The sequence below is a fragment of the Cystoisospora suis genome, assembly GCF_002600585.1.
Source record: "Cystoisospora suis strain Wien I chromosome Unknown contig_2419, whole genome shotgun sequence".
In the NCBI taxonomy this organism is placed as follows: Eukaryota; Apicomplexa; class Conoidasida; order Eucoccidiorida; family Sarcocystidae; genus Cystoisospora; species Cystoisospora suis.
Window position 1 is genome coordinate 5899 of NW_027155218.1, and position 22900 is coordinate 28798.

General features: G+C 55.0%; 5 protein-coding genes across 5 annotated transcripts; 3 read left to right on the forward strand and 2 right to left on the reverse strand.

The window, feature by feature from the left end:
• The first annotated feature begins 983 nt into the window (after positions 1-983).
• On the forward strand, positions 984-6494 carry CSUI_005052 (nucleoside transporter protein). The gene is made up of 4 exons (XM_068065232.1): positions 984-2533; positions 3064-5953; positions 6277-6314; positions 6446-6494. The coding sequence occupies exons 1-2, from the start codon at positions 1942-1944 to the stop codon at positions 4323-4325; spliced, it is 1854 nt and encodes a 617-aa protein (XP_067922780.1). The 5' UTR covers positions 984-1941; the 3' UTR covers positions 4326-5953; positions 6277-6314; positions 6446-6494.
• A 1628-nt stretch (positions 6495-8122) lies between these two features.
• CSUI_005053 (deoxyuridine 5 -triphosphate) lies at positions 8123-10314 on the reverse strand. Its single transcript, XM_068065233.1, has 3 exons — positions 9864-10314; positions 9168-9304; positions 8123-8577 (listed from the first exon to the last, which is right to left on the reverse strand). Exons 1-3 carry the CDS (start codon positions 10120-10122, stop codon positions 8494-8496), a joined length of 480 nt encoding a protein of 159 aa, XP_067922781.1. The 5' UTR covers positions 10123-10314; the 3' UTR covers positions 8123-8493.
• Positions 10315-12998: 2684 nt separating this feature from the next.
• Positions 12999-16746, forward strand: CSUI_005054 (uncharacterized protein; the record flags this gene model as incomplete). The annotated part of the gene is made up of 6 exons (XM_068065234.1): positions 12999-13262; positions 13828-13981; positions 14439-14682; positions 15132-15407; positions 15663-15756; positions 16373-16746. Exons 1-6 carry the CDS (start codon positions 13004-13006, stop codon positions 16744-16746), a joined length of 1401 nt encoding a protein of 466 aa, XP_067922782.1. The 5' UTR covers positions 12999-13003.
• A 1495-nt stretch (positions 16747-18241) lies between these two features.
• Positions 18242-19706, forward strand: CSUI_005055 (uncharacterized protein; the record flags this gene model as incomplete). The annotated part of the gene is made up of 3 exons (XM_068065235.1): positions 18242-18507; positions 19380-19566; positions 19653-19706. Exons 1-3 carry the CDS (start codon positions 18368-18370, stop codon positions 19704-19706), a joined length of 381 nt encoding a protein of 126 aa, XP_067922783.1. The 5' UTR covers positions 18242-18367.
• On the reverse strand, positions 19072-22737 carry CSUI_005056 (uncharacterized protein). The gene has a single exon (XM_068065236.1). The coding sequence runs from the start codon at positions 20809-20811 to the stop codon at positions 20344-20346; it is 468 nt and encodes a 155-aa protein (XP_067922784.1). The 5' UTR covers positions 20812-22737; the 3' UTR covers positions 19072-20343.
• Between the last annotated feature and the right edge of the window lie 163 nt (positions 22738-22900).

The window sequence follows — 22900 nt, forward strand, 5'->3', positions numbered from 1 at the left end:
CGCTCTGGTGTGTTCCTTCGCCGTGTGGGTATATCGGGTTCAGTTTCTCACTTCGCTTGTTAGACTGAATCCTCCTTCGTGCAAGAGAAAAACGGAGGTGTGTTGCCACTGGCACGTCAAAGCGCTTTGGGCTGTCCCAGAAGTGGTCACGGTTCCACTTCACTACAAGCTGCGGGGAGTAGTTTGTGAATCCCAACTTCTTCCACGTCCACTAGGCCGGTCGCAACGCAGGACTGCTAACTGTATATCAGTGTGAAGATAGATTGCTATGAAAAAAAGCCTGTGGAGTTAAAACTTTAACCCTGTCTGTCCGAGGCTTTCCGACAACACGGTAACCAACCTTGGTACCCTCGCTCTGCGCCCGAAGGCATTACGTTGCAGGCAGAGGAAGACCCTCCTCCCCGGGCACCAAGGAGCAGCCAAGCGCTGTGCAGCCGTCATCAAGTGTTTTCGGCAAATAGTTCCGTAACCGGTTCTCCCATTAGCGGTATACGCCTCTAAGGTGTTCAATCAAAGGTGAGCTTGCGGTACTTCGGTATCTATGTTGCATCCGTCTTTGAAAGACGCGCGGGCGGCCAGCAGACGGCCCCATCAATGGCCCGACTTGCCAGTGTACGAAATGCTCAGCCCGAAAATGCCATTACAAGAGCTTCGCTGACCAATCCTGAAAACGGACACTGCAGCTTCCTTCTTGAGTGCTGCCTCTGACAGCCCCGCACGTGGTATGACGCTAATCCTGGATAGGGCCACGAGACCAGCCGCCGCTTTCATTCGTCCTCGTCCTCCAGTCCACCGACTTCGGACGCAGGCTCACGTGCGATGAGTGCTAACGATAAAAGTGATGCCAGAAGTAGAGTGATTAGGAGTTAGCCTCCTTCCAACCACGCTGCTACAAGCCTGAGCTGCCCATCGAACCGCCACAGCTTTGAGCATTGCTCATCGCCGGACTGCGTGGCTGTGCAGCAGAACTGCTTCCAGCGCTTCTTCTCTGTGGCGACGAGGAGGGTGAGTCTTTTCTGACGCGTGGTGCGACCTTCCGCAATATGCCAGAAACATTGGGATTCTACGCCCCAGGTGAGACTGAACACCACGCCCGTAAAGAAAATAGCCTACCGAGACGTCTCAGTGCGCGGGCGTGTCCCCTTTCTGCCCTCGGCGTGCTATTATTTCTCGCGGACGTAAGAGACAGATGGCAGGTGGGGCGGTAGGACTGTATGTCTTTTGTCGAGAGGACCCTGAACACCTGCTGAGAAAAAACCGACATCTCCCATTCCGATTCTGTCGAGGGTAGCAATACCCCCGGTGTAGTTCTTACATCGATCGAGGTGGTGGCCCTAGGGTGCGCAAAAGAATCCCGTTACACTTCTAGCAGCGCGTCTCGATTGTGTGCCGTGTTGGGCAGACTGGAGGAATATGGTTGCGGTTCTCGTTCATTTTGTGCCAGGCAGGAATTAAATGGCCCGCCTGTTGCGGAAGACCTTCACCTCCAAGAAGCCACACGGGCAATCCACTCGCTGCGTTCAAGGGGATACCCTTCTGAATGCTTATTTGTGTAGCGGAGCGGCAGCGCATCACTCCAGCTTTTAGGTGCCGTTCTTTCTTTCTCAGACGGCACCGGTCTGCTCTGTAAAGCTCTGGCCTCTGTGGTTCGTCTTCTCATTTCTTGTCACGCCTCACACTGCTCGCCTTTCCCGAGTGGTTTTGTGGGGTCGTTCGAGTCACGGCGCTTCCCGGGTCTCGCGCACACGCCTGGTGGTGTGCTTCTTTCCGGAACGTTTGTTCAGCTTTTTGCTGTCTCACGCGTTGCGTTTATAGCCGATGCTGCGTATGTCTGTGTACCCGTGTACACGGGTGAGTTCTCGGGCAGCAGAAATCTGTTGACCTCCCTGCTTCGGCAACATCCAATTTGTCCGGCTTGTCGCTTGTCGGGACGCCGCCGCGATGGCGGTTTCTGGGTGCTCGACGCAACTTCCTTCGAACGGGGCTCGGACAGGAGTCAACGACCTCTATTTCGTGTCTGATTCCTTGAACGATGACCGGGGGCACAAGTTGGACCAGTGTGGGGGGTCACCTGTTGGTCGGCCAGCCTTGGCAGAGGCCTCCGGGCAGCAAGCGCCCGCTTTCAATCGCACGATACCGTACCTCCTCTTCGTGTTTGTCGGGGCCAACTCTTTGGTAAACTGGACTTTTGTAATACAGACACTACCCTTCATTGCGAAGTCTTTCCTCGATGGTGCAGACTGGAACAATACTGTTCTCGGATCTTTTCAAGCTGTCGAAGTCCTCGTTCAAGTGCTTCTGGTCCGGTTTGGGAGCACGAGCGCCAGTGTCGTGGTGGTCGCGGGTCTGATTAATGCAGTAGCAGGCTTGCTTATTCCTGCCCTAACACTATACCCCAGTAACGAAGTCACTCGTGTCTGGATGCTGCATCTCTTGTGTCTGGTTCTTGGCGTATGCTCCGGTATTTACCAAGGGTCGGCATTGGCTATAGCCTCTATACTACCGGACGACTTCGTTAGCAGCGTATCGACAGGTACGAAAGTTGATGCTGGGCCGAGCATCTGCGCTTGCGTGACAGAGCGTGCATATGGACCCCTACGGCTGCCTGGTCGCGCCTGGCTGTGTGGCGAGGCAGACTCTGTTGTCTAGTGTGTTTATTGCCCGGGGTTCATTCTTGGAGTGCTCGTTGCTAGAGTGCTTCCCAGGGATGTATTCTGTCTGTCTTCCAGTTCAAAGAAGAATACTCTGTTTGTCAAGCTGAAGAACCATAACGGTGTGTCTTCTTGTCTCTCCGACTGCAGAGAGAGGTAGTAGCGTCCCACCGAAGTGCTTATTTTGTTCATGTCTTCATCCGGGTCCCATAATCCTCAGTTTTCCTCCTTGTGTTCGCCTTTGCTTGGGCGCCACCAGAGCTACTGACGATACTCTCTCGCCGGTAGGGCAGCGGCTCCATATAGTCACGAATCAGGGTGGGCTTTCTAGTTCATACAGAGCCGTTGCAGTCATCATCTGAGTAGCTATGTCTCTTCTCTGTATGCATCACCACGGTGTTACTGTTTCCAGGCCAAGGACTTGCCGGCTTCTTCGGTTTCGCGGTTGTAACCGGGACATCCTTTACAGTATTCGACATTGACACGAGGCAAGGGACCGAGGGACTAGTCTGGCTTGTCTTCTCTCTTTCCGCGGCTATCTCTGTAGCTTGTTCGCTCGCATTTCTGGCTGCGATGCGCCAGCCTTGGGCAGCAGCATCTTTAGCCCGCGTCAAAGCCGAAAAGGCTGCCGCACGCGTGGAACGTCATCGCTCACCTAGCGGACACTGGTTAAGAATTACAGTGCCGTTCAGGCGACGCTCGGACCAGATGGAGGCAGAGGGGAAGAACGTTGTTTATCATTGTGAGGCACCCTCGTGCGAGCCACCGACGATACGGATGGACCAGGACAAGGAGACGCACAAAACGCCTGAGTGTCGTCCCTGTGGGCAAAGCGATGGCTTCGCAGTGCATGTGTCACCCAAAGAACGTCACTCGGAGTTGCATGGGCCGAACACCGATGCAGAGGGATCAGGGCCCCGGGTTGACGAGGCGTGGACCAGCGTACCGTGCGGCCCTACGATCTCTGACGACTCAAAGGCGGGGGATCGAGATGATGGCGACAAAAAACCAGAGGTTCCTGGAAGCTTGAGTGTTGCTAGGGGTGGCAAGGGACCAACAGAGAACACTGAAGTGCAGGCGGCACGGACACATACGGGGCCGGGGCGGTCGTGGGTCCAAGTTTTTCGTGATGCATTACCCTGGTTGTCACTAGTTGTGTTGCATATGTTCATCTCTTTTCATCTGTTTCCCAAGGTAGGGCCTTTGTCATGGCATTACGCCGACCCCCCCAAGAACTATCTCGTCATTTTGTTTGGCATTTTCTGCGTCTTCGAGCTTCTAGGACGCTTCTTGCCTGACGTACGGTTGTTCAAGCGGACTGCTAAGGAAGCCTCGGTGAAGGAAGGCAGAGGGCCAAGGGACGGATGGTTTTTTCTTTCCAGAAGAGTGTTTGTAATCACCGAATTTGCAAGAATTCTGTTTTTTGTTCCGTTTCTGCTGGGGCATATACTCAGCAATGTGCCCTTCATAAACAGTTTTTACTGGTACTGCATTCTCATTGCCCTCTTGTCACTCACTCAGGGCTGGCTGGCCACTCTCGCTTTCTTCTACGCAGTCAACAGCGTGTCGTCGGCCGCAGAGAGAGAGGTCACGGGGCCGATGACGGCAATCGCCTCTCCACTGGGGTGTGTCATTGGCCTCTACAGTGCAGTGCCGTATCGGGCGTCTGCATGACGCGAACAGCGTAGCCGTTTGATACCGGGAAACAGACGGGTGCCTCCTCAAACAGATGGTGAAGATGAAGGCGCCTCGAGCCTGCATTCAGCAGTCACCAAGATAAAAGGGTTGCCTTCTGATCGTGGATCTCTCCTTAGTGAGCGCGTATGCGGCTGCTTTCTGGTGTGCGCAATTACATTTCTGTTGATGATGGTGCTCCCCAGTTGGGAGGGTAACTCCGTTGCGCGCGTGCTCCAGATGTGTGTAGCGCATGCTCACAGTTGTGTGAACACGTTGTCGTGACTTTTTGAAGGAAAGCCCGAGGATGTTAACTTGCTGATATTTGTGAAGGAATTTGGCACCACTCCAGGAAAACGGTGCCGGTGAGCTGGTGCGTTGCGTTGCGCTCGTGTGCTCTTGCTCGGTTCTGATTTCTCCCGCATGGGTAGGTAGAAACAGGCATGGCTATGCATGGTACTGTTCTCAACAGCACACTGAGAGCATGCTATTTTGCTTGTATTGGAGACATTGAAAGACACGTCATCCGCGCCCCAATATGTGAGACACGCAATATGAAATGCTCGCTTTCTCTTAGTAACCTTGTTTTCGGTTGTTCCTCTTCAGGGGGACCAGAGGTGCCCTGGTCGCGTAGATAAGAAACATACGGGAGGGGCTGGGGAGACAAGGGACGGTTACGGTCCGGTCAGCTCTCTCCTAGTGGGCATATCGCTTGTCTGAAGGTATCGGGCGTTTCACGGTCGGGAACGGCGGCCGGTTGCAGGCGACGTTTTTGTCTGCAGCGCCTGTTGTGACGGGCAGCGTCACAACAGGCTTTTTTTCCTCCTCTGGTTCCTTTCATTGCACCACAGCTACGAAGTGATTTTGTTGAATGCGCGGGATTCTGAAGAGTTCGCTGGATTCGTGTGCGAGGCGCGTGGGTTACCATGCTGCCTCCAAAACGCGTCCCGCCTTCTGGGCGCACGTAGAATTTTTCCAGAAGTGGTGATTTTAGCAGGCTGATTCCCTGTTTGTCTTTGTGGAGTACACGCGGCCTCCTGCAAGCTTCTTGTTGGCATACGGTATTTTGTGACTTGAGACGGTCGGCGGCAGCACCTCTCTCCCTCGCAGCATTGGCGCGAAAGCGGCAAATCGCCACCACCTTTACACACGAGGGCTTTCAGGATCGCTCACAGTACTTCGGGGGGGGTCGTCAAGTATGTCAGAGAAGTCATTTTCAATCCCAATAGTAAGAATCTGATCGTGCGTAATCAAAACCGTCGTGTGCGATCGGGCGCAGTGAGACTTTGTAGTACCGTGTCTGTTTTTCCACCTGCTGTTGGTAGCATTCCGGGGCGTAGCGGTGGGTGTCGACACGCTCCCATTGCCTGCGTGGCTTTGTGGGTCTAAGCGACTCCGTGACAGTGAAACAGTTGTCACGTCTGCCGTTGTCAAAGTGTACTCGCTAACCCGTGATACATTCTGAAGCAATGAACGGTACGTAGGTACTCCCCGCAGCTGCATTGACCGTGTCCGGCACCATAGTGTCTCGTGTGATTTGATTCGTTGCCTTTCAGCAGCACAGTTTCCATTCGCAGAGGCTTGCTCTCCATGGCAGATTACATTAAGCCGGGCTCAGACGTAATCGGGTCAGTGGTCCTGGTGCGCTGTCGCGACAGTGTTGGGTAATTCTGATGAAAGTCTCGGAGTTCTCGCGGCTCCGAGCACGCCCCCTTTTAGCTTCTGCGTTGCCATTGTATTGCCGAGCAGTGGTACGCAGGTGTGCAAGTGGAGTCTCCCTTCAATCATTCAGACACAAACCGCTGTCGCTCAGAATCGCGTAGCGGGTTCAGCACTTCGTAGAAACAAGCTCAGGTCCAGCAGATTTATAGGACTCACTAGAAAGTTGAAAGCACCAGGTTGTTCTTTACGAAACTCCGGTATGCTGTTCATCCGGGCATTATGAGTGCAGGAGCTGGCTCCGTTTCGATTCTCAATTCAACCACTTTCGTAAGTGCGTAGTATCGGTTACAATCTTGATTCAAGAAAGGGAAAAATTGTACTCTTGGAAGTCCCCCGATGACGACGTTTCCCGCCGAAATTATTGTAGACAGCATCCCGTTCTGTCCAAACTGCTTCAGCTCTTTCTCCGGAGTCTGCTCGCGGTATCGCTCTAGCCGACCATTTCAGGACTTGGTAAGACCACCGCGAAGGGTTTATTCACCCCCTACAGTCTTCGACACTTGACTGAACATCTCGAGAATTCCGTAGACACTCCTGGTTTCTCTCACAAAAATCCCAAATCTTTCTGGCTGGCATTTGCTATCTCGCTTAACTGTTGTCTTTTTCGCCCAGCTGTATTCCAACCGCAGGAATTCCACTTGTGACCTGACTTACAGTATTCTCACGTGAACCAAATTAGTGTTTCTCTCAGTCTGGTTAAGGCACCAGTCCACTTTCCACGACACCGTGTTCTTACCTTCTCCGTTCTTGACACGCTGTACAAAATCTATATACTCCGTTCCATTTGTATCAGGGGCGAGACCACGTATTGAGTTCAGGTAGCCAAATATGAGCAAACTGTGACTGCATTTGGGTCGTTTAGTTCGGTCATCTTGAATAGGTTACTACTACATCATTCGTTCTTATGAGTGTATCTATCTATCTATAAACATACTTCTGCGTGTCGTGTTAGTTATTTTAATCTATACTTTGTCTATTTGTAACCATTTTCCATCGAATACTGTGGTGAACTGCTCGACTCCTCTCCCGAACCGTTCCGTCCGCGCCTACCCATCACACGCGGGGCTGAGTCGTCGGTCTATTTCACCTCCCTAGTATGCCGCCGACCTGCACCTTCTCTGGGGTGTCAGCGGGTACTAACGACTGTGACATCCTTAGCGGGCTAAGAAGCGACTGGGCGCGGACTCAGTGACTACCCGAAAGTCCGCTGAATCTCTTCGACAACAGGCGCGCTGGAACATAGTTGCACCACTGGAACTGGCAGGTGCCGAGACTGCGCCTCATGGCTCCGTCGCTGCAGGGTACCAGTCCCTTCCGGGGCAGTTTGGATTTCCAGGAGGAACGAGTGGTGCTCTACTACAGCTCCTCGATTGACTACAGGAAACAAGCGGCCGCCAGCAGCTTCTGTTGAAATCAGAAAGGAAGGCACCTAACTGTGCTGTGAACTGGTGCCCCTGCAACGTCTTCAGGACGAGGCTGATATCCAAGAAATGACTTTTGGTTTCTTTTCTCTGGAAAGAAGTTTCTAGCTACTTACACTGGCAACAGGAGAGTGGGAAGCCGTGGGTGGCACTTACAAATAGACGCCCTTACACTGCGGCATTCGCGAAGCGCATTTCTACCATGTGCCGCCAGCCAGTAGCCCACACTGCTGATACAGGCCACCCGCCTCTCGAACCCCTGTGTGACACTGAGCTGTTCGATTCTGCTAGTTTCGAGACCAGTTTTCGCAGGGGACCTGGATTAGATCCGCTGCTAAAGACGGCACAAGTGCGCACATGTGACTACTCAGAGGGGGCGACGCTTCCTCCCGAGACACGAAATCCCTTTATACCGAGTTTGTATCTTTTGTCGTCTGAGCTCTGACTCTCGAGGCAGAGTTACCATCTTGGCCTTGTTTTTGTTTCCCGGCAACTAGCCGAGTGCTCCGGCCAGGGCAGGCGCCCCAACTTCTGATGACAAGTTTTCAACCATCTCGATAAGAGAGCAAAGTTTTGTTGTTCGAGAAGTACGTGAGAACATCACGAAGCATGGCCAGGAATGACCTTCCTCCTGGCCAGAGTAATACAACTCTGGGATTGGCATGGGAGGGCCACCTACGAGAGTTCAGTGAAGAAAACTGTTAAGTCAAGAAAGAGAATCATAGACAAGAGGTAGGTGTGGCCGAAGCTCGACGGGTAACGGCGGCCCACGGTCTGCCAAGCGCAGAGAGATGACTTGAGAACCGTATCAACCGTACGACAAAGAGAAGGTAGCGCGGTGCTTCTCCCACCCCTCTCCGACTGGTGTCACTCAGCAGTAGCTACATTTTCTCTGCGGAGGGCTACGACATATTGATTCTGCTGCTAGACGTTCCCACGTCAGACTCCTTGCATAGGTGGAGAAGCAGAACTTGGCTGTAGCTTCATTTTCTGTCCACCGGTTCGGTAACCTCTTGCTCCTCTTGCTACTGCCCTCCTGTGACACTTTTTGCGTTTGTTGATCCAAAGCCGCCTTCGCCCCTGGCGGTCTTGTCGAGCTCGTCCACTAACTGCACAGGTAACCAATACAAATCACGTGGATTCACGTTTAAGACGCCCACGCCCGGGTGTGCCCTTGGGTGACAGCGTGTACGGCGACTACGTTCAGGTAACAAGGCGCACGCTCTACACAGCAGCCCAGGCCGGCGGAGGAGGCACGTCGACCCGACAACTTCATCTCATTTTCCAGGATCGCAATAGCCACGACCCGTGAACCACCAGTGCGTGAGCAATCCGACACCCTGCATACATACGTTAGTATGAGCACACTGGCCGAAGTGAGAGAGGAAGTATTCCCAGTTGCTGAGGCCCTCCTCGCTGAGACAGCTTCTATGAAGCTCGAAGAATCCCTAGGTATTTCGCAGCCAGCTCGCAGAGTACTCCTCCGAATCCACTGTGAATATATCGAAGACACTCTGGATGCTGTAATTTTTTCAACGGGCGGTCCTCTACCACTCAGTCCCCCGCTTGAAAAGCTGCAGTTCGGTCAGCGACGTTGCAGTCGCTACGTGCGCCAGTCGATGCCCGACTGTCTGCGAGCGACTAATGACCACGCATGTTGCTCGCTGCCGGATCGGCAGCGTGCCGTTCCGAAGCTTACTTGAAAGACGACGCCTTCGCCATTGAATGGGACAGCCTGAACGATGCGGTCTCCTTTCTTCAGCGTGTATGGAGCACTCTTGATATTGTCGACCGCCGCAATGATCTCGCCTCGATACCCCGCGTCGATCAGGCCAACTGAAATGTGCAGCACACAGAATAACCGCGCTTCTTAGTGGAATGTGCTCACAAGATGCGTCGTGTCCCAGGCAGCGACAATTTTTCTTTCGATACAGAACACTCTGCACTTGCACGCCTGCCCGGTTTCGCTCAAGCTGCGTACGTGACACCATATGAATCGGCTCTCATGAAAGCAGGCAACTACCTCGATGAACTTGGACGTGCTTGGGGGACGTGTACTGTCGACTAGACCGCTCCAGGCTCATCGCCTTGCCCAGGCCACAGACTCAACTCGGTGTGTCTGCGGACTGATAAGATGTGTGCGGATAGCTGGGGGTGTCTACGCGTCATTCTGCAAAGCTCCGATCCTGTAGAGAAGCAGAGGTGAAGTATTTTGGCAACCCCACCAGACCGATGACCACAGTGGGGAAGCACACGTTGCAATACACCCGCGTCTTGCTTTTCCTCGGCGCACACCAAGCCACGAATGGCGGGGCTTCCGCATAGGAAAATCTGGAATCTCTGTCCAAGGCGCAAGGTTCCATTAGATGCAGTCATGCTCCATTTTCCTGCTCACCGGAGTTCGCTAGCCTAAGCGGCGTTTTCGATATGCTGCTGCGAGCCATAAGCAGCCATGATACGTTCCTGTGTGACTCCCCTGTTTCCGTATAGGCAGCCGCTTTGATGCCGAGTTTGACAAATGCGGTCTCGCCCGCCTGGATTTCTTGGTCTTCTGCGACGAAGAGATCTAATCCCGAATCGCCAGGGTGATAGTGGCCGTGGGCGGTGTACATGGCACGCACCTCTTCGGACAGCGGCTGGACACGCAGCAGCATCTCTAAGGAAAAGTGGGAAATTGCAGGGAGGTTGTACGTAAAGTGAAGGCGCGGGACCGGTACCCACAGGAGCGCTCAGAAAAAAACAAGCAGTTGACAGGTTTGTGAACAACAGGTGGCGAGGACAACGCAGACGCTTGCGCCTAGGGCGGCACCGTTTCATGTCCTTGTGGTCACTCCCCTAAGACGAGCACGCGGAAATTCCGAGTTCGGAGGAACGTGTGCCATGACGCGTGCTGTCCCTCCCGCCACCAGGGAGGGTGGTGTGCTCGCTCGCGGCTGCTGCGTGCTTTATCTGAGAGGGTCGGGGGTCGGGTTAGGGACCCCCGGTCCCTGTCTCCATGAACTGCACTTGGCTCATCAGATGCTTGAGGCCTCTGGTCAGTGTGGCATCAAAAGAACGTTCGGTTCGGAGTGGAGATCCATACGCCGTTCTGGTAAAACTCTTACGTGAAGTGGCTGTTACGAGCTTGGACTCAACCCCTAGCGTACCCGAACGGCGCCCCGCCTGCCACCCGGTGTGGCGAAGAGATTACTCAGACGGACAGGCGCAAGGCGTGGCGTATTTCCGTGGCTGATAGCAGGCGAGTGCCCCGTCCCCTCCGCCTGAGTTCACCTATGCAGCTACGAGTGACGCTATGGCCCATTGCGGTAAGACTCTATTCACGGCGGACTCTTCTCAAATTATAAAACACACCGGTGTTGCTCAGGTGAAGTGATGGTCGGCAACAGGCACCGAACTTCTCCACAGATACTGAAAGCCGCCATGAAATACAGTCTGACGATTTGTCCCGGCTTTTCGTAGTAGAAACCGGCTCCGGTCCCGGAAGTTCATGCTTCCAAGCAAGCCACACTTCGCGGTACACTCGGTGCGCATCGGGGAGGGCGGCCGGGGACTCTACCCCTGTCTCAAGACTCGCTGTTGGGTGTGACTGATGTGACCAGATCGTTGCTAAGAAAGGCTCCTGCCGTGAAAAACAGGGCATGCTGTTTTTTGCTCGACGCCAGTATCAGAGCTGTCTTCGCGTTCAAGCCCTAGCTGCAAGTCTACGCTTCTAACGTTTCGCGGATGGGGCGGCGCGGAACTACCAGAAAAGCAATCGACGGCTACGCCCGTGTGCCTATCTTGCATATGGGACCCTTGCGAAGGTTCGACCGGCACGACTACCCAACAGGCCATGGTAAGATCTTTTTTTCGTGTGGCGTACCTGCCCGTCTGGTGTCGCAGGCAGGGCGTTAGGACGAGAAGCTCTAGAAGGCAGCTCTCGCGGTCAGGAAGCGAGAATCTGAAGACGTTTGTCAGCGACACGTAGCGGGCAGTTTGAGTTTGAAGATACCAGTCCGAGGTCAGACGCAGGGCAACTGAGCAATCGCAGAGGCAACTCCGCACACTCTGCAGTGGCCAAGCAGCTTCTTTTGTTCTTCTGGCCGGATCACTTCCTCTGACTTGGCCTTACGATACATTAAAAGAATGTCCCAGAAAAAAGATCCCGACATGCTTTACTTGCCGCAGTTGGTGCCCTCCCAGTCTGTGGGTTGTGCAGTAGAGCTTATTTGCGTAGTCGTGTCGAGACGGACTGCGCACGCTTCCTGTGTCAAAAAGGGAGGCCTCGCGAACGCTCGACCAGGGCAAAGCTTTCCTATGAATAGGCAGTGCAGCCCTGTCTGGCGAATCAACGCCAGGCAGCCCCGAGGGGCTGTTCTGCATGCTGGCACATCTGACGACTGAGGGACCTCATGAGCCCCAGCCCCGGAAAGGGTCGACGCTCATGTCCGTACGGGTTCGCAGCTTAGTGGAAAAAACAAGCAAACGGGCGAACAGTGAGATCGACGTGAGAGCAGGTCTGAATACAGAAGCGCCGTCTTTCGCAATGTCATCACCCCACACCTAGTGTAAAGGCGTACGAGGCCGGAAACAAAACCACGACGTAACTGAATCGAGGGGGCGGACACAAGGGTTATTTCTTTTCCGCACACGGCTTCTGTTTGAAAGTGCTCCTGCGAAACAGACTAGGCTGCAGGGAAATATCACTGACTCTTTTCATTCGGCTCGCGAAGCACTTTGGGACGCTTTTTTGGGAAGAAATCCAATTCTGGTTTCCCTGAGCTTCTGCTTCCCCTTTCCCGTCCGGCTAACGCCCATAAAAAAAGACAAAGCAGTTCCGGAGTAGTGGGGGAGACTACGGAGTACATCACAAGGAGAAGCCAGCATAGAATTTCGTGGCAACGATGTCCCGGGCTTCCCTCGGAATGAACCGAGCTTCCAAGAGGCTCCTAGGAGTGGCGTAGTTTAAGGTACAATCTGATTTCCAGGTCAAGCGGACCGCTTTGAAACAGTGGGGCTGCAGCGAGAGTGCACATCACTGCTGAGTGGGGACCGCCAGAATTGCCACAACCTGGTGATCTCTTTACCGCACAGCAGGATATCGTGAGCAATAGTGACAGCGCCCTCGAGCCAGGCGCTAGGAGCCGATGAAATCAACGGGATGCTAGGTGGCGCACGCGCCGCAGCGCTTCGCCTGAGAACGCATTCGCTGCTGCGAACGTCGTGCACTTCCTCACTCCATGGGATTCACAGCGTTTGCCTCAACTCGGGAGAACACAGGAAGGGCTTCTTCCGCGAACGCGCCGACATCCCCCCAGGAGTGCAACAGGCTCGACAAAATTCGAGCTTCCGTTAATGTTTAGGGCAATGCGGAGCTACCGCAATGAGACTTCAACAGCCAGAAAAGAAAAAAGCTAAGGGGCGCCGGCAGTATCCACGTCAGTTGTCGGGGGAGGGGCTGCGCCTTACCCGTAGCTGGAGTAGCCTCGTGCGGCACGGCAACGACGCTCCGGAGCAACTCGTAGTCCTATGTATTACCTTGGCCTCTCAGGTATAATGACAACGTCAAGACAAAAATGTGCAGGCTGGGAAGAAGCACAAGATGGGGCTGCTTCTCTTTTTCAGCCGGCAATATCCGCGGTGTCCTCAATGATGGCCTCCTTCAGTCGGGACCTCTCAGGTGTGGACAGGATGGATGTTCATGAGCGACTCTACCGGGAAGCAGAACAAAATCGGAAGCGCCGGCAGGAACTGGACAAGGTCGATAGCGGATCCCACAGTACCCGTCGTCGGGCCAAACCTTGCCCCACCAACGGTTCGTTGCGCGATGACTCGCTCACCTGCATTACCAACGGCGGTGCTTCTACCTTCCTCAAGATGACGCTAAGACCAGACTCGGGATCAAGTTTCAGATAGGCCGGGACGTATTTGCCATGTTTTGAGAACGAGGTCTGCTTTCTGTACCCAGAAAGCTAGTGTGCTGTTTCTGAGCCGGTTGACGGGTAGTGCCTTACGCGCTGTTCTCAATCCAGTGTACTCTGATACGTGACCCGGTACGTATGGCAGGACTTTTCATTCGGCCGCGTCCAGCAGAGAGTAGCTCTGCTCTGTGAACACTTCTGATCACGCAGCAGATAGTCGACGGCTGGCCAGCCTAGCAGCTGTTCTTTCCCTGGTACGGGGCGCCCTGATGTCCTAGAGCTCGTTTAGACTGCAGAGCGGAGTGGGTCACGATTTGCAGAAGCAGGCTAGAGCTCGAAAAGAATATCCACAGTCAAGGCAGCAAACAAAAAAATGACGATGACACGGGGTTCAGGTTAACTGGCACTAGGTCCTCTGCAGTACGAATTTTTTGACCTCTCGTGGCTTTGTGTACACAGATGACAAGCTTTATCTCCACGCAGAATGGAAGAGACAACATTTGAACGAGTTGCAGCGCAGAGCCGACGAGCAGCTGCAAGCCGTGCGAGAAGCGCCGAAGTTGGGCGCTCGTTCAAGAGCCATCTACAGAAAGAAACTTCTTAAAGAGCTCCGGTAATACTCTTGGGTTCGGAATACGCATGTACCTCATTTCGTGCGGATGTGTGCATTTGGGTGTTGACAGTGTTGTCCGAGCGGGGTCCTGAGACTGGTTAGGCTCCACAATATCCTACGAAATCTGTAGGGCCATCTGGCCTTCTCTGGAACAAGCAGTGCAAGGGGCGTACAGTGCAACTGCTGCGGCTGGTCATCTTTGGTGTCAGTCCTTCTTCAGAAATCAAACCCGTCCGCACTCTCGGTTGCCAGCGGGCGTGAACCGGCGCCTCAGAGGGCTTGCAGAGCCAGCCACCACATTTGTGACTAATTCCGCACTCTTGCGTCGCCTAGGAACAAGTGCCCATTAGGGGATTGCTACCGCAACTGCTTTGCTACGGAATTCGTGCTTCTACAGCATCTTGGGTCGGACCGGAGGAAGTACCTCTGCTTGCGCGGGTTCTGCTGGGTTCTTTAGATCAGCCGTGGACCGCTGCCAACCGGACACGCCAGGTAGCCCCACTATACAAGCGAGCTTGATTGGATCCCTCTTCCAATATATGGGTATTTTCCGGGAAGATCACATAGGAGAGTCGTACAGCCAGCAGAACGCGAGCCCGGCCGAGTCCGTTCCTGACTGTGAACCCGCAAAGGTTCAGCAGAACCTGGCCATGAGCATCGTTCGCAGTCTTCATGCGCAGAATCGACTGGCCGCAGAAAAAGTCAGTAAAGCCGATGAATGAACACATGGACACTTTTCTCGGGGGGCCGTCACTAGCTGGCGTCTGGGGCTGCTAGCATCCCTACTTTCTCGATCGGTCTCGAGGTGGAGACCGAGGTAGACCGCAATGGAACTGTTCCGGCAAGGATGCTGCAGCACAGCGGTAGTCACGACTGCCTTCGGCAAGCACCAAAAAATGCGAGTAACGACACGCAACGGACTTGTGCTCGCCACCACCAGCGACGAGGTTAAGCATGACCGCCACGCCGCCTCCCCATACAGCGCACGGCTGCGAGTAGGCGCGGCCTTCCGCCCGGACTGTCGCGAATTGCGTCAAGGGAGCACTCGTGTCCGAGCTTGAACACGGAACGGGCAGCGATCGCCGTCGCTCCCGCGCAGGACCCTCGTCCTCAGTTATGATTTCGTTTGTGGTGCCCTTGTTTGGATCAGAAGCTGGCGCAGAAACTGTCTGAGAAGCTGGATGTGGAGGAGACGGGACGCATCCCTGTGGACCGACTCTTCTCGTTCCTCGCGGCAGTAACTACCGAGCAACCCACTCACTGTCGGTGGGCCGTCGGCGGCTGCTCTCCGCAGAGAACCGCTGACACCGAGGGGGTGCTCGAAGCTGCCAAAGAAATTCACGCTCTAGGAACATACAGCTTCAATCAAGGGTCCTCAACGCCGGCGAGGCCAAGCATGGAGACGCTGTCGACAACGGAGTTGCGTGTGAGATACTGATGTTAACTTCATGGTGAACACATGAAAACACGGCGTTGCCAGAGGGTTCCAATCAGTTTAGCAGTCAGCGTTAATGATGATGTCTTAACTAGGAGACAGTCTACGCATTGGGCTTTCGACTCACCACTACGGCGTTTCAGCGTTATTTGCCGAAGAGCCTTCTTCCACCAGGGCCTAGCGCGGATGCTCTGGAATTAATTTGTAGTGTCCTGTTACTTCCGGTTTTGGTTCTCTTCAATGCAGCACCTTCAAGAGCTGGACAAAGAGATGCCCCGCCTTATCCGAGCCTTTGCGCAGTTGATGTTGACCCGTGAACGGAAGCGGGAGCGCATGCCTGGTGAGCGACAACAAACTGCACGGCCAAGTGCCTGTCTCAGTTCGCGACTCTTAGTCGATGAAGACTCCGTTGCGCGATCTCAGGGGGTAGGGCGGCTATGTCTCGCCCCTAGAGGTTTGTCGCCACGCTAGCCCCTGACCATACTTCTCACAGCCTGCGTGAGTGGACTGTCATCGCATCGGTAGGACAAGCCACACTGCCACCAGAAAAGGTAGGTTGTTTAGCCTGCCTCTACGTTGCTAGAACGGCCAGCGTAGGATGGCTGGGTTGCGCCACCCGCCTTGACGGCTTTCGGCCCGCGAGCGAGGCGCTCGGCAAACTCCGGCACTAGCACATAGTGCACTACGACTCGCCTGTAGTGTCCGGGGAATTCACTCACGCAATTCAAGTGGCCTCACGGTCGTCATGCTGACGGAACGGTGCTTGTCTTTCAGCAGACGGTTCACCGGGGCTCCTAGTGTGAACCCTTGAGGCGGTAGGTCGTGCGTCCTTTAAAAACTATCGCAAACGCAAGCAGTGATAGCGTCCGTCCCCGCCATCTGTGGCCAACTCGAGTATCGGTCTCAGACAACCGAGCTCGCCTAGCCGTCCCTGGCGGCCTGCAATATGGGAACAGTTCCAACAAAAGTGCTGCTGCCAGCTGCGGCGGGCTTATTCCCTGGTGGGCCACTTGGAACTTGTATTCGAAGAAGGGCCGCCACGCCCCGGCAAATCTGCCGTGTCCTGGGCCGGTCCCATACCACAGAATCCCAAACGATGTCGTGCCGGCCTTGTTTTCTTTCATCTGTCTCAACAGGACTTGTTGAGGCGGTCACAGCCGCCTTGGATGGAGTGACATTCCACCCGCAGACCAATCCACAGAGCGCAGCTATCGTGAGGGACGCGCAGGACAGACAGCCCCAGGGACAGAGGCGCGTCAGTCTTCCGGATCGTCTTAGGGCTCGAGGTAAACCGACCACCCTGAAGCAGAGTGGCGGATCCGTCAGCTAGTTCATCAGAGCAAGTTATATGAGCTACTGCACAGCACAGCATTCTCGTAAATGGTTCAGTTGGCCCGTACGCGCAGTGCTCAGTGCAAGATACTTGACTTCGCAACTCATCGTTGTGCCAGGTTCCTGCGGCACCGTCCAGTACTGTGACTGCAATTCAGTCGTGCTTCTGCTTTAGTGCTGCTGTCAGCACACAAATCGGGGGACAGGCAGAACCAAAAGAAGCAAGTGGCATTCAGCGACTCGGACACAACGTGCGCAGCTTTCCGGCCTGCTTGGCCTATACCAGCTCGTAGGACGGGACAATTAATGACTTCCAGAGACTCGCAATCGTCTAGCGTGAAACTCAGTTGCTCTCTACGTGCCGCCGTTAGTAGGCTGTCGGAGTACCACTCGAGTGGACTGCGATGTCTCGTAACGCCATCGCCAGATTGCTTAGTGGACAGCGAGCAGGGTGCACCTGCCCGACGTCAACTCAACAGCTGTTGTCGCTTCTTGTTGACTTGCGGCTGTGTACGGGGCCGGGACCCGTGCGCGGAAGTAACAGTTCGCAGAGGTGTATTGTCTTAGCCATAATGTACACACGTTCGGGACTTGGTGACACACGGGGGGAGGTTCAAATGCACAGACCCTGGGGAACTCTGCACTCATCATTATAGATCCATTACACCCGACACGTCGGCCAGCTCGTGCTGATCACTGTATCAGATGCCTCGGACTGAACCCCGAAAACCGGTTCAGCAAACCGTGTGACGTTGTGCGTGAGCTCGCGGGGAGCAGCTCACTGGGGCCGAGGCCAGTGGCAGGGCATGGGTCCTTTGAGGCGCTATAGGCTTCGAACTCAGTCAGTACAACTTTTTTCAGATGTCCCAGGCCCTCAAGCAGCTCTTTATAAGTTTGCCGTTCGCCTACGCAGCGGAGGCTGTTGAGGAGATCCGAGCGCGACTGCGGGCAGAGCAGATTGAACAAGAATTGAAGAGCTGTACCTTCCGGCCCAAAATCATTGACAACAAAAGCTCAGGTTCAGCGGGTTGTCCAAGCAGGTGCCCGGATACTTGTACCTCTTGGTCTTTTTCAGCAGTGGGTCTCTGGAGTGGGAGTGCGTTCCGGGCGAGGATCCTGTGCCAGAGTCGATGATAGCTCTGGTTTCCGCCTCCCATCAGTGTCGTGCAATCCCAGTCCCCTCGCAGCTCGCGACTCTTGACAGCGTGTCTGCACCGCGGGGGGACTCTGCTGCCAAGCACACGATGTGACCCCACGAGGACTTTTGCCTAGACCAGATGGCGTGACAGGACAGTGTCTGGTGAACAGGAACTTCAGCTAGGGAGTACGGTCTGACGTCTGCCGGCGTGTACGCATTCGGCTCCCCTAGGAACAGCCTATTCTTCTCGGTGTAGGCTTGATCACCAGGTTGCTTGCAAGTGTCTAGAACGGGCACCGCTCGCCGTCTGCGGTGTCAGTTTCCGTTGTTGTCGGTTTTTCATGTGACCCCACAGGAAGCGAGCTCAAGTTCCCGGCAGCGCAGCAAAGCCGGAGATCCCTCCCGGGACTGCGAGCTTCAGAAGCTATCGCAGAAAAGGCCGTGGAGCTACAGGACGCAAAAGAAGCTTACCCGAGGCGAAATGCTGTATTTGATGGGGAAGAGACAGCATGAGGGCCAACAGCAGCTTTTCGAACAGATCCGAGCACTCCAGGAACAAGCAGAACTGAAGGAGTGCACTTTTGCCCCAGTCCTGTGTGGGCTGCCGTCCGCGGAGTCATCGTAAGACCCAGATCAGAAAGAGGACACACTTTAAGTTACAACCCTATTCCGTGAAGTAATTTACGGACCGGCATCACCGCCAGTCTGCCAGGAATTAGCGGCGCTCACAGGGTTGCAGCACGCACACTATCTTCCGATGGTGCGTCAACAACGGGGCAACTTTGTGAAAGCTGCTTCGGACGGTATCCTGAATGATTACAGGCAAGGGGCCAGACCACTTGGGTTTGAATCTTGTGTGGCTCGGCTGCGTCGAGGCGCTGCGCAACGGGAACAAACGATGATGATTCAAGAGACACGGTCCGTCGTACATTCCAACGCGAGGGGGATTTGCAGCATCACTTCCTGCGCTAGCGCGCAGCGGTAGAAGCTGGTGGCACATCTATCTTTAATCTGCCTATGATCTATCTATCTACCGTGTCACCTTAGCTGTTGTGGAGGGAGTTTACGCGGGCGCTATTGAGAGGCTCTACAAGGTACTATCCCGTTCGAAATGCCGGGGGCGTGGCTCTACTCGAAGGGCAGACCTCCATTTGCGGCAGCACACCAATCCTTCAGTACCGGTTGTCTATCCAACCCCAGCATGAGCAAGCAATAGCGAAGCATCATTATGAAGTACCACTCCCAGAAATCATTCGGCACTAGTCCGCTTGAACCTGCGGTCACCCTTTCTTGAGATGAAGCTAAGATGGCGTGACAAGCCCCCTTTCACAAACACTTTGTTACTGTTCTTTCCTCCTGCTCTTGAGTGCCCGCACCTCTATCCAGCTCATGGTGACAGTAGTCTCGCACCAGTGGACACTCCGCGAAAATAACCTGGTTCACGCACACGGGATACAGAGTCGTCTTTATTTCATCATGAGTGCGCCGCGCAGAGATCCGACAACTGCACACCGTGTCACGCGTAAATCCAGAAGAAATACGATGCCTCGGCCGTTTAGTTTTGCTGAGGGCCGTTACAAGGTTAAACTTGCTCCCGAGGTCTTTACCATGACGGTAGAGATTGGCAGGGGCCGCAAGGGCAAGATGTCTATCCGCGAGGGAGAGGACCCCCGACTTGTGGTGAGTACTCCATCTTGGTATCTTGCACGACATGGAACACATCGCTACCAGAAGACCCGGGTTCTCGACAGGTCTCCGTTTTTCAGTCTACCGCGCTCGGCAGTCAGCGAGTCTCCCAACATCCAGCAACAAACTTTTAGCTGTGCCGTGAGTAGGGCGAGGCACTCTACGGAGCATGTGCAAAGGGTTTGCCCCCTGACGTGTCCTGTCCGTGGGTCTTAGGCTCGTAGTTTTTCAAAAGCTTACACGCTTCACGAAGACGAAGCGGAGTGGATTACTGATGTCCTGGTCCAGGAAATGTCGGACCGGAACCTTCTGGCCTTCGTGGCTTCGGGGGCAGAACTTGCGCTGGCTCCCGTGGCACGCAGACCGCCCTCTACAGATCGCCCTCGGACAGGTTCAGCGAACTGCGGTGTTCCGCGTCCTCCTGAGAAAACTCAGAAGTCAGGCGNNCCAGGCAGATCTCAAGCTAACATCCAGCGCCGTGTTCACAAGCCGATCAGACACTCCGAGTTCTATACCGGCACTGTCGTCGCAGCACGGGTTGACTCCGTCACAACCTGCATCCGAGACTGAAGCGCCACTAGGCCGAACCGGATCTGATGCTGGCAACTCTGTTGCCCCGTATTCCGTCAACATAGACTTTTCGCGGCTGTCATCGGCGGGACGTTCTCCGTGCTCGGAAAGGTCAGCACGGGGTCTCCGGGCCATTTCGAACCCGGAAGGATACCCCGGGTCCCCCGCTGCAACCGTACGGTCAGCATCCGGACTGAGGCATCAAGCGGAACGCGGGTCGATCCGAGAGCAAAGAGCTACGGCGCAGCAGGGATCACGCGGTCTTCGACAGAGCGATGACCACCATACAGCCCGCCACCCCGGACCCTCGTTGCATGAAGAAGCCGGTGACAAGGACGGTGTGAGCCAAGAAGGCTCTTTAACGGCCTCGAGGACACTCTCCGTGGGGACACCGAGTTTGTGTGGACCGTTAGCAGCGTCTGGAATCCACTCTATGCACCTGAGCGGCCACCTTCTTGACTCATCAGCTGGGACTGTCGCAGTTTCAGACGACCGCAGAGGATCTCCCACTCTATACTCGGTGATTGACGCCAGGATATCTGATTCAGTTTGCTTTGCGTCTCCGACGCCTTCGCCACGCGACTGAGCGTGCAGACTGGGGGCGCTCTCCCCGCGGACAGAAGTGTCGTGTTTCCGGCGGTCACCTGATGCGAGCCCCGTGACGAACATCCTTTTTTCCCACCTGCTTGGCAGCTGCCCTCAACAGGATGCATCGGCTGCTGCACCCTGACAAACCAAGGAGCCTTCGGACCGCTACACATCCGGCAGCCGCTCCGCAATGTACGCCTTTGTCCCATGATTGACGCTCTAGAGAAATTGTTGGAAAACCCCCGGTACTTCTCTTACATCAGTTGCTGTGTAAAGCGAACCAGTCGTGACCAAGAAGGCCTCCTCGGCTTTGCTTTGCCAGCTGTCACGCTTCGCGAGAACAAGCCTTTTTCCAGCTACGAACTTAAAAGCGTTGGATGCGACGTACAAGCAGACAGTCAGCCCGTAAGGCTGTTGCGAACCGTTTCCGCGGTCAGGGTCCCAGCCAAGAAAGTGCAACAAAACGGCCGGCTCCGTTGACCTAGCATCTCATCGCACGTCACAGTGTTCGTAACAGCAGTCGCTGCCACGGGTTCCCTGTCGTTCGCCGGCCCCCGTTAGCCCGGACACTGCCGAGGACTGCGGCGGTCCACTTGCGGCATTCTTGCCGACTGATAAGAAGACGACTGGACACGACACAACCGTAGCAATGCGACTACGACCAAGGTGCTCACGACTGGCCGGCTTGTTGTCAAGCTGGCGAGCCGAAACTCTGGTTGCCCAGGAGTATTCTTCCTACGGTGGACCGAGGAAATCGCTGGCGCTGCTAGATCTAGAAATGGTAGACAATTCCGCGTAACACATCCGCCGCTACACCTCGGGTCGACCACAGCTGCGGCACCCTGTAGACGAGGGCCTACCCCCCCAGTCTGGCGCCACTTCCCGGCTCATGACCCCGCAGCGTAATCGTTGATTTACACTCCGCAAATGAGTGTGGTTCACAAAATACGGCCCCCACATTACCACGGTCGTCGGCAGTTGTTTCGCGAGCATTTGTCTACCCCTTGTCGTTGCCCTTGCTCAGGCCCGAGCAGCACAGAAAGCACGTGATGTTGTTGGACCCGGATGCAGCTCAACTCTTCTAAGAAAGAGGCACGACCGATATTTATTGAACACTCGGTTCCAACGACGGCCGCTTGTGACCGAACAAGTTGTGCAGAACCTGAGCTGTACCGCTTCCAGCCCCGAACAGGGCCCCGCACCCGCTTGCGCCGAGGCCACAGACACTTCTGTTCGAAGCAGGTGTACCCTCTACCGGCTAAATTAAACCGTCCAAACGACGACTGCGTGCGAACAGGTGAACACTACGAAGTGGGCTGCGTGCTCTACTTGCGCCGGCCAGCCTTCAACGAGGCCACTAGTATTTAGCACGGAACGGGCGTCCACCGTCCCCTTGTATCCGAAGTCCTGGTAGAGGCCTCGCACTTCCAGTAGAAGTTTTACCGGGGTAGGGCCCAGCTGGTAGCCACTTCCCCGTGCCATACGCAGGCATGGCACGGGCGAAGACCCGGAAAACTGACGCACCCGGCCCTCCGAACTGCGTCCTCACTCTAGAAACAAAAGAAGAGTCCGACCGGCAGAAAGGCACGCTCGAGAACACGTTGCAAGGGCAAAAGCTAGTCTGAAGTATGGTCAGCGCGTCCCGTGAAGTCCCGATAGCACCAGCCGGAGCCGAGGATGGCCGACGGCACATTACCTGAAAGCCCTTCTTAACAACACAGGCACCCTAGCACGCTGACGTGGAGGGTCCTTAAAACTGAAGTCTCACGCCTGCGAACCAAATAGAGACGGCGGAAAGCAGTCCCGTGCAATTTTAGCGAAGAGAACTGAGTGCGACATGAACGGCCGCAAAGAAGCCCTTGTCTAGAGCTCTCCAACTCTGACACCCCGGCTAGAATGGAATCTGTCGCCCAGGCGTAGTGAGAGGTTTAAGCAGACATCACACGCACAAAATTCCACGCGCACCTGCTGGCGGGCGGCAATCCAATTGCCTTCGCTTTGTTCGCATGTTCTGTGACTTGCCGCCAGCAGACACGCGGTTACGCTGAACAGAGACGCTACGCACCGCACGGGGGAGAGAGGCGCCGTAAATCGCCGGCGCGTGTTGTGGCACTGCAACACGTCGGCGGTGGACGTTGCTATGGCCGCCTGCTCCTGCTGCTTCTCTTTT

Excerpts from the sequence above, each read along its gene's own strand:
- CSUI_005052 (XM_068065232.1), top strand. The coding sequence starts at position 1,942 with ATGGCGGTTTCTGGGTGCTCGACGCAACTTCCTTCGAACGGGGCTCGG. Across the intron at positions 2,534-3,063 it reads CGTTAGCAGCGTATCGACAG|GCCAAGGACTTGCCGGCTTC; the intron begins GTACGAAAGTTG and ends TACTGTTTCCAG.
- CSUI_005053 (XM_068065233.1), bottom strand. The coding sequence starts at position 10,122 with ATGCTGCTGCGTGTCCAGCCGCTGTCCGAAGAGGTGCGTGCCATGTAC. Across the intron at positions 9,305-9,863 it reads GCTTAGGCTAGCGAACTCCG|TTGGCCTGATCGACGCGGGG; the intron begins GTGAGCAGGAAA and ends TGCACATTTCAG. Across the intron at positions 8,578-9,167 it reads GCGAAGGCGTCGTCTTTCAA|TTAGTGGACGAGCTCGACAA; the intron begins GTAAGCTTCGGA and ends TTACCTGTGCAG.
- CSUI_005056 (XM_068065236.1), bottom strand. The coding sequence starts at position 20,811 with ATGTTCGTCACGGGGCTCGCATCAGGTGACCGCCGGAAACACGACACT.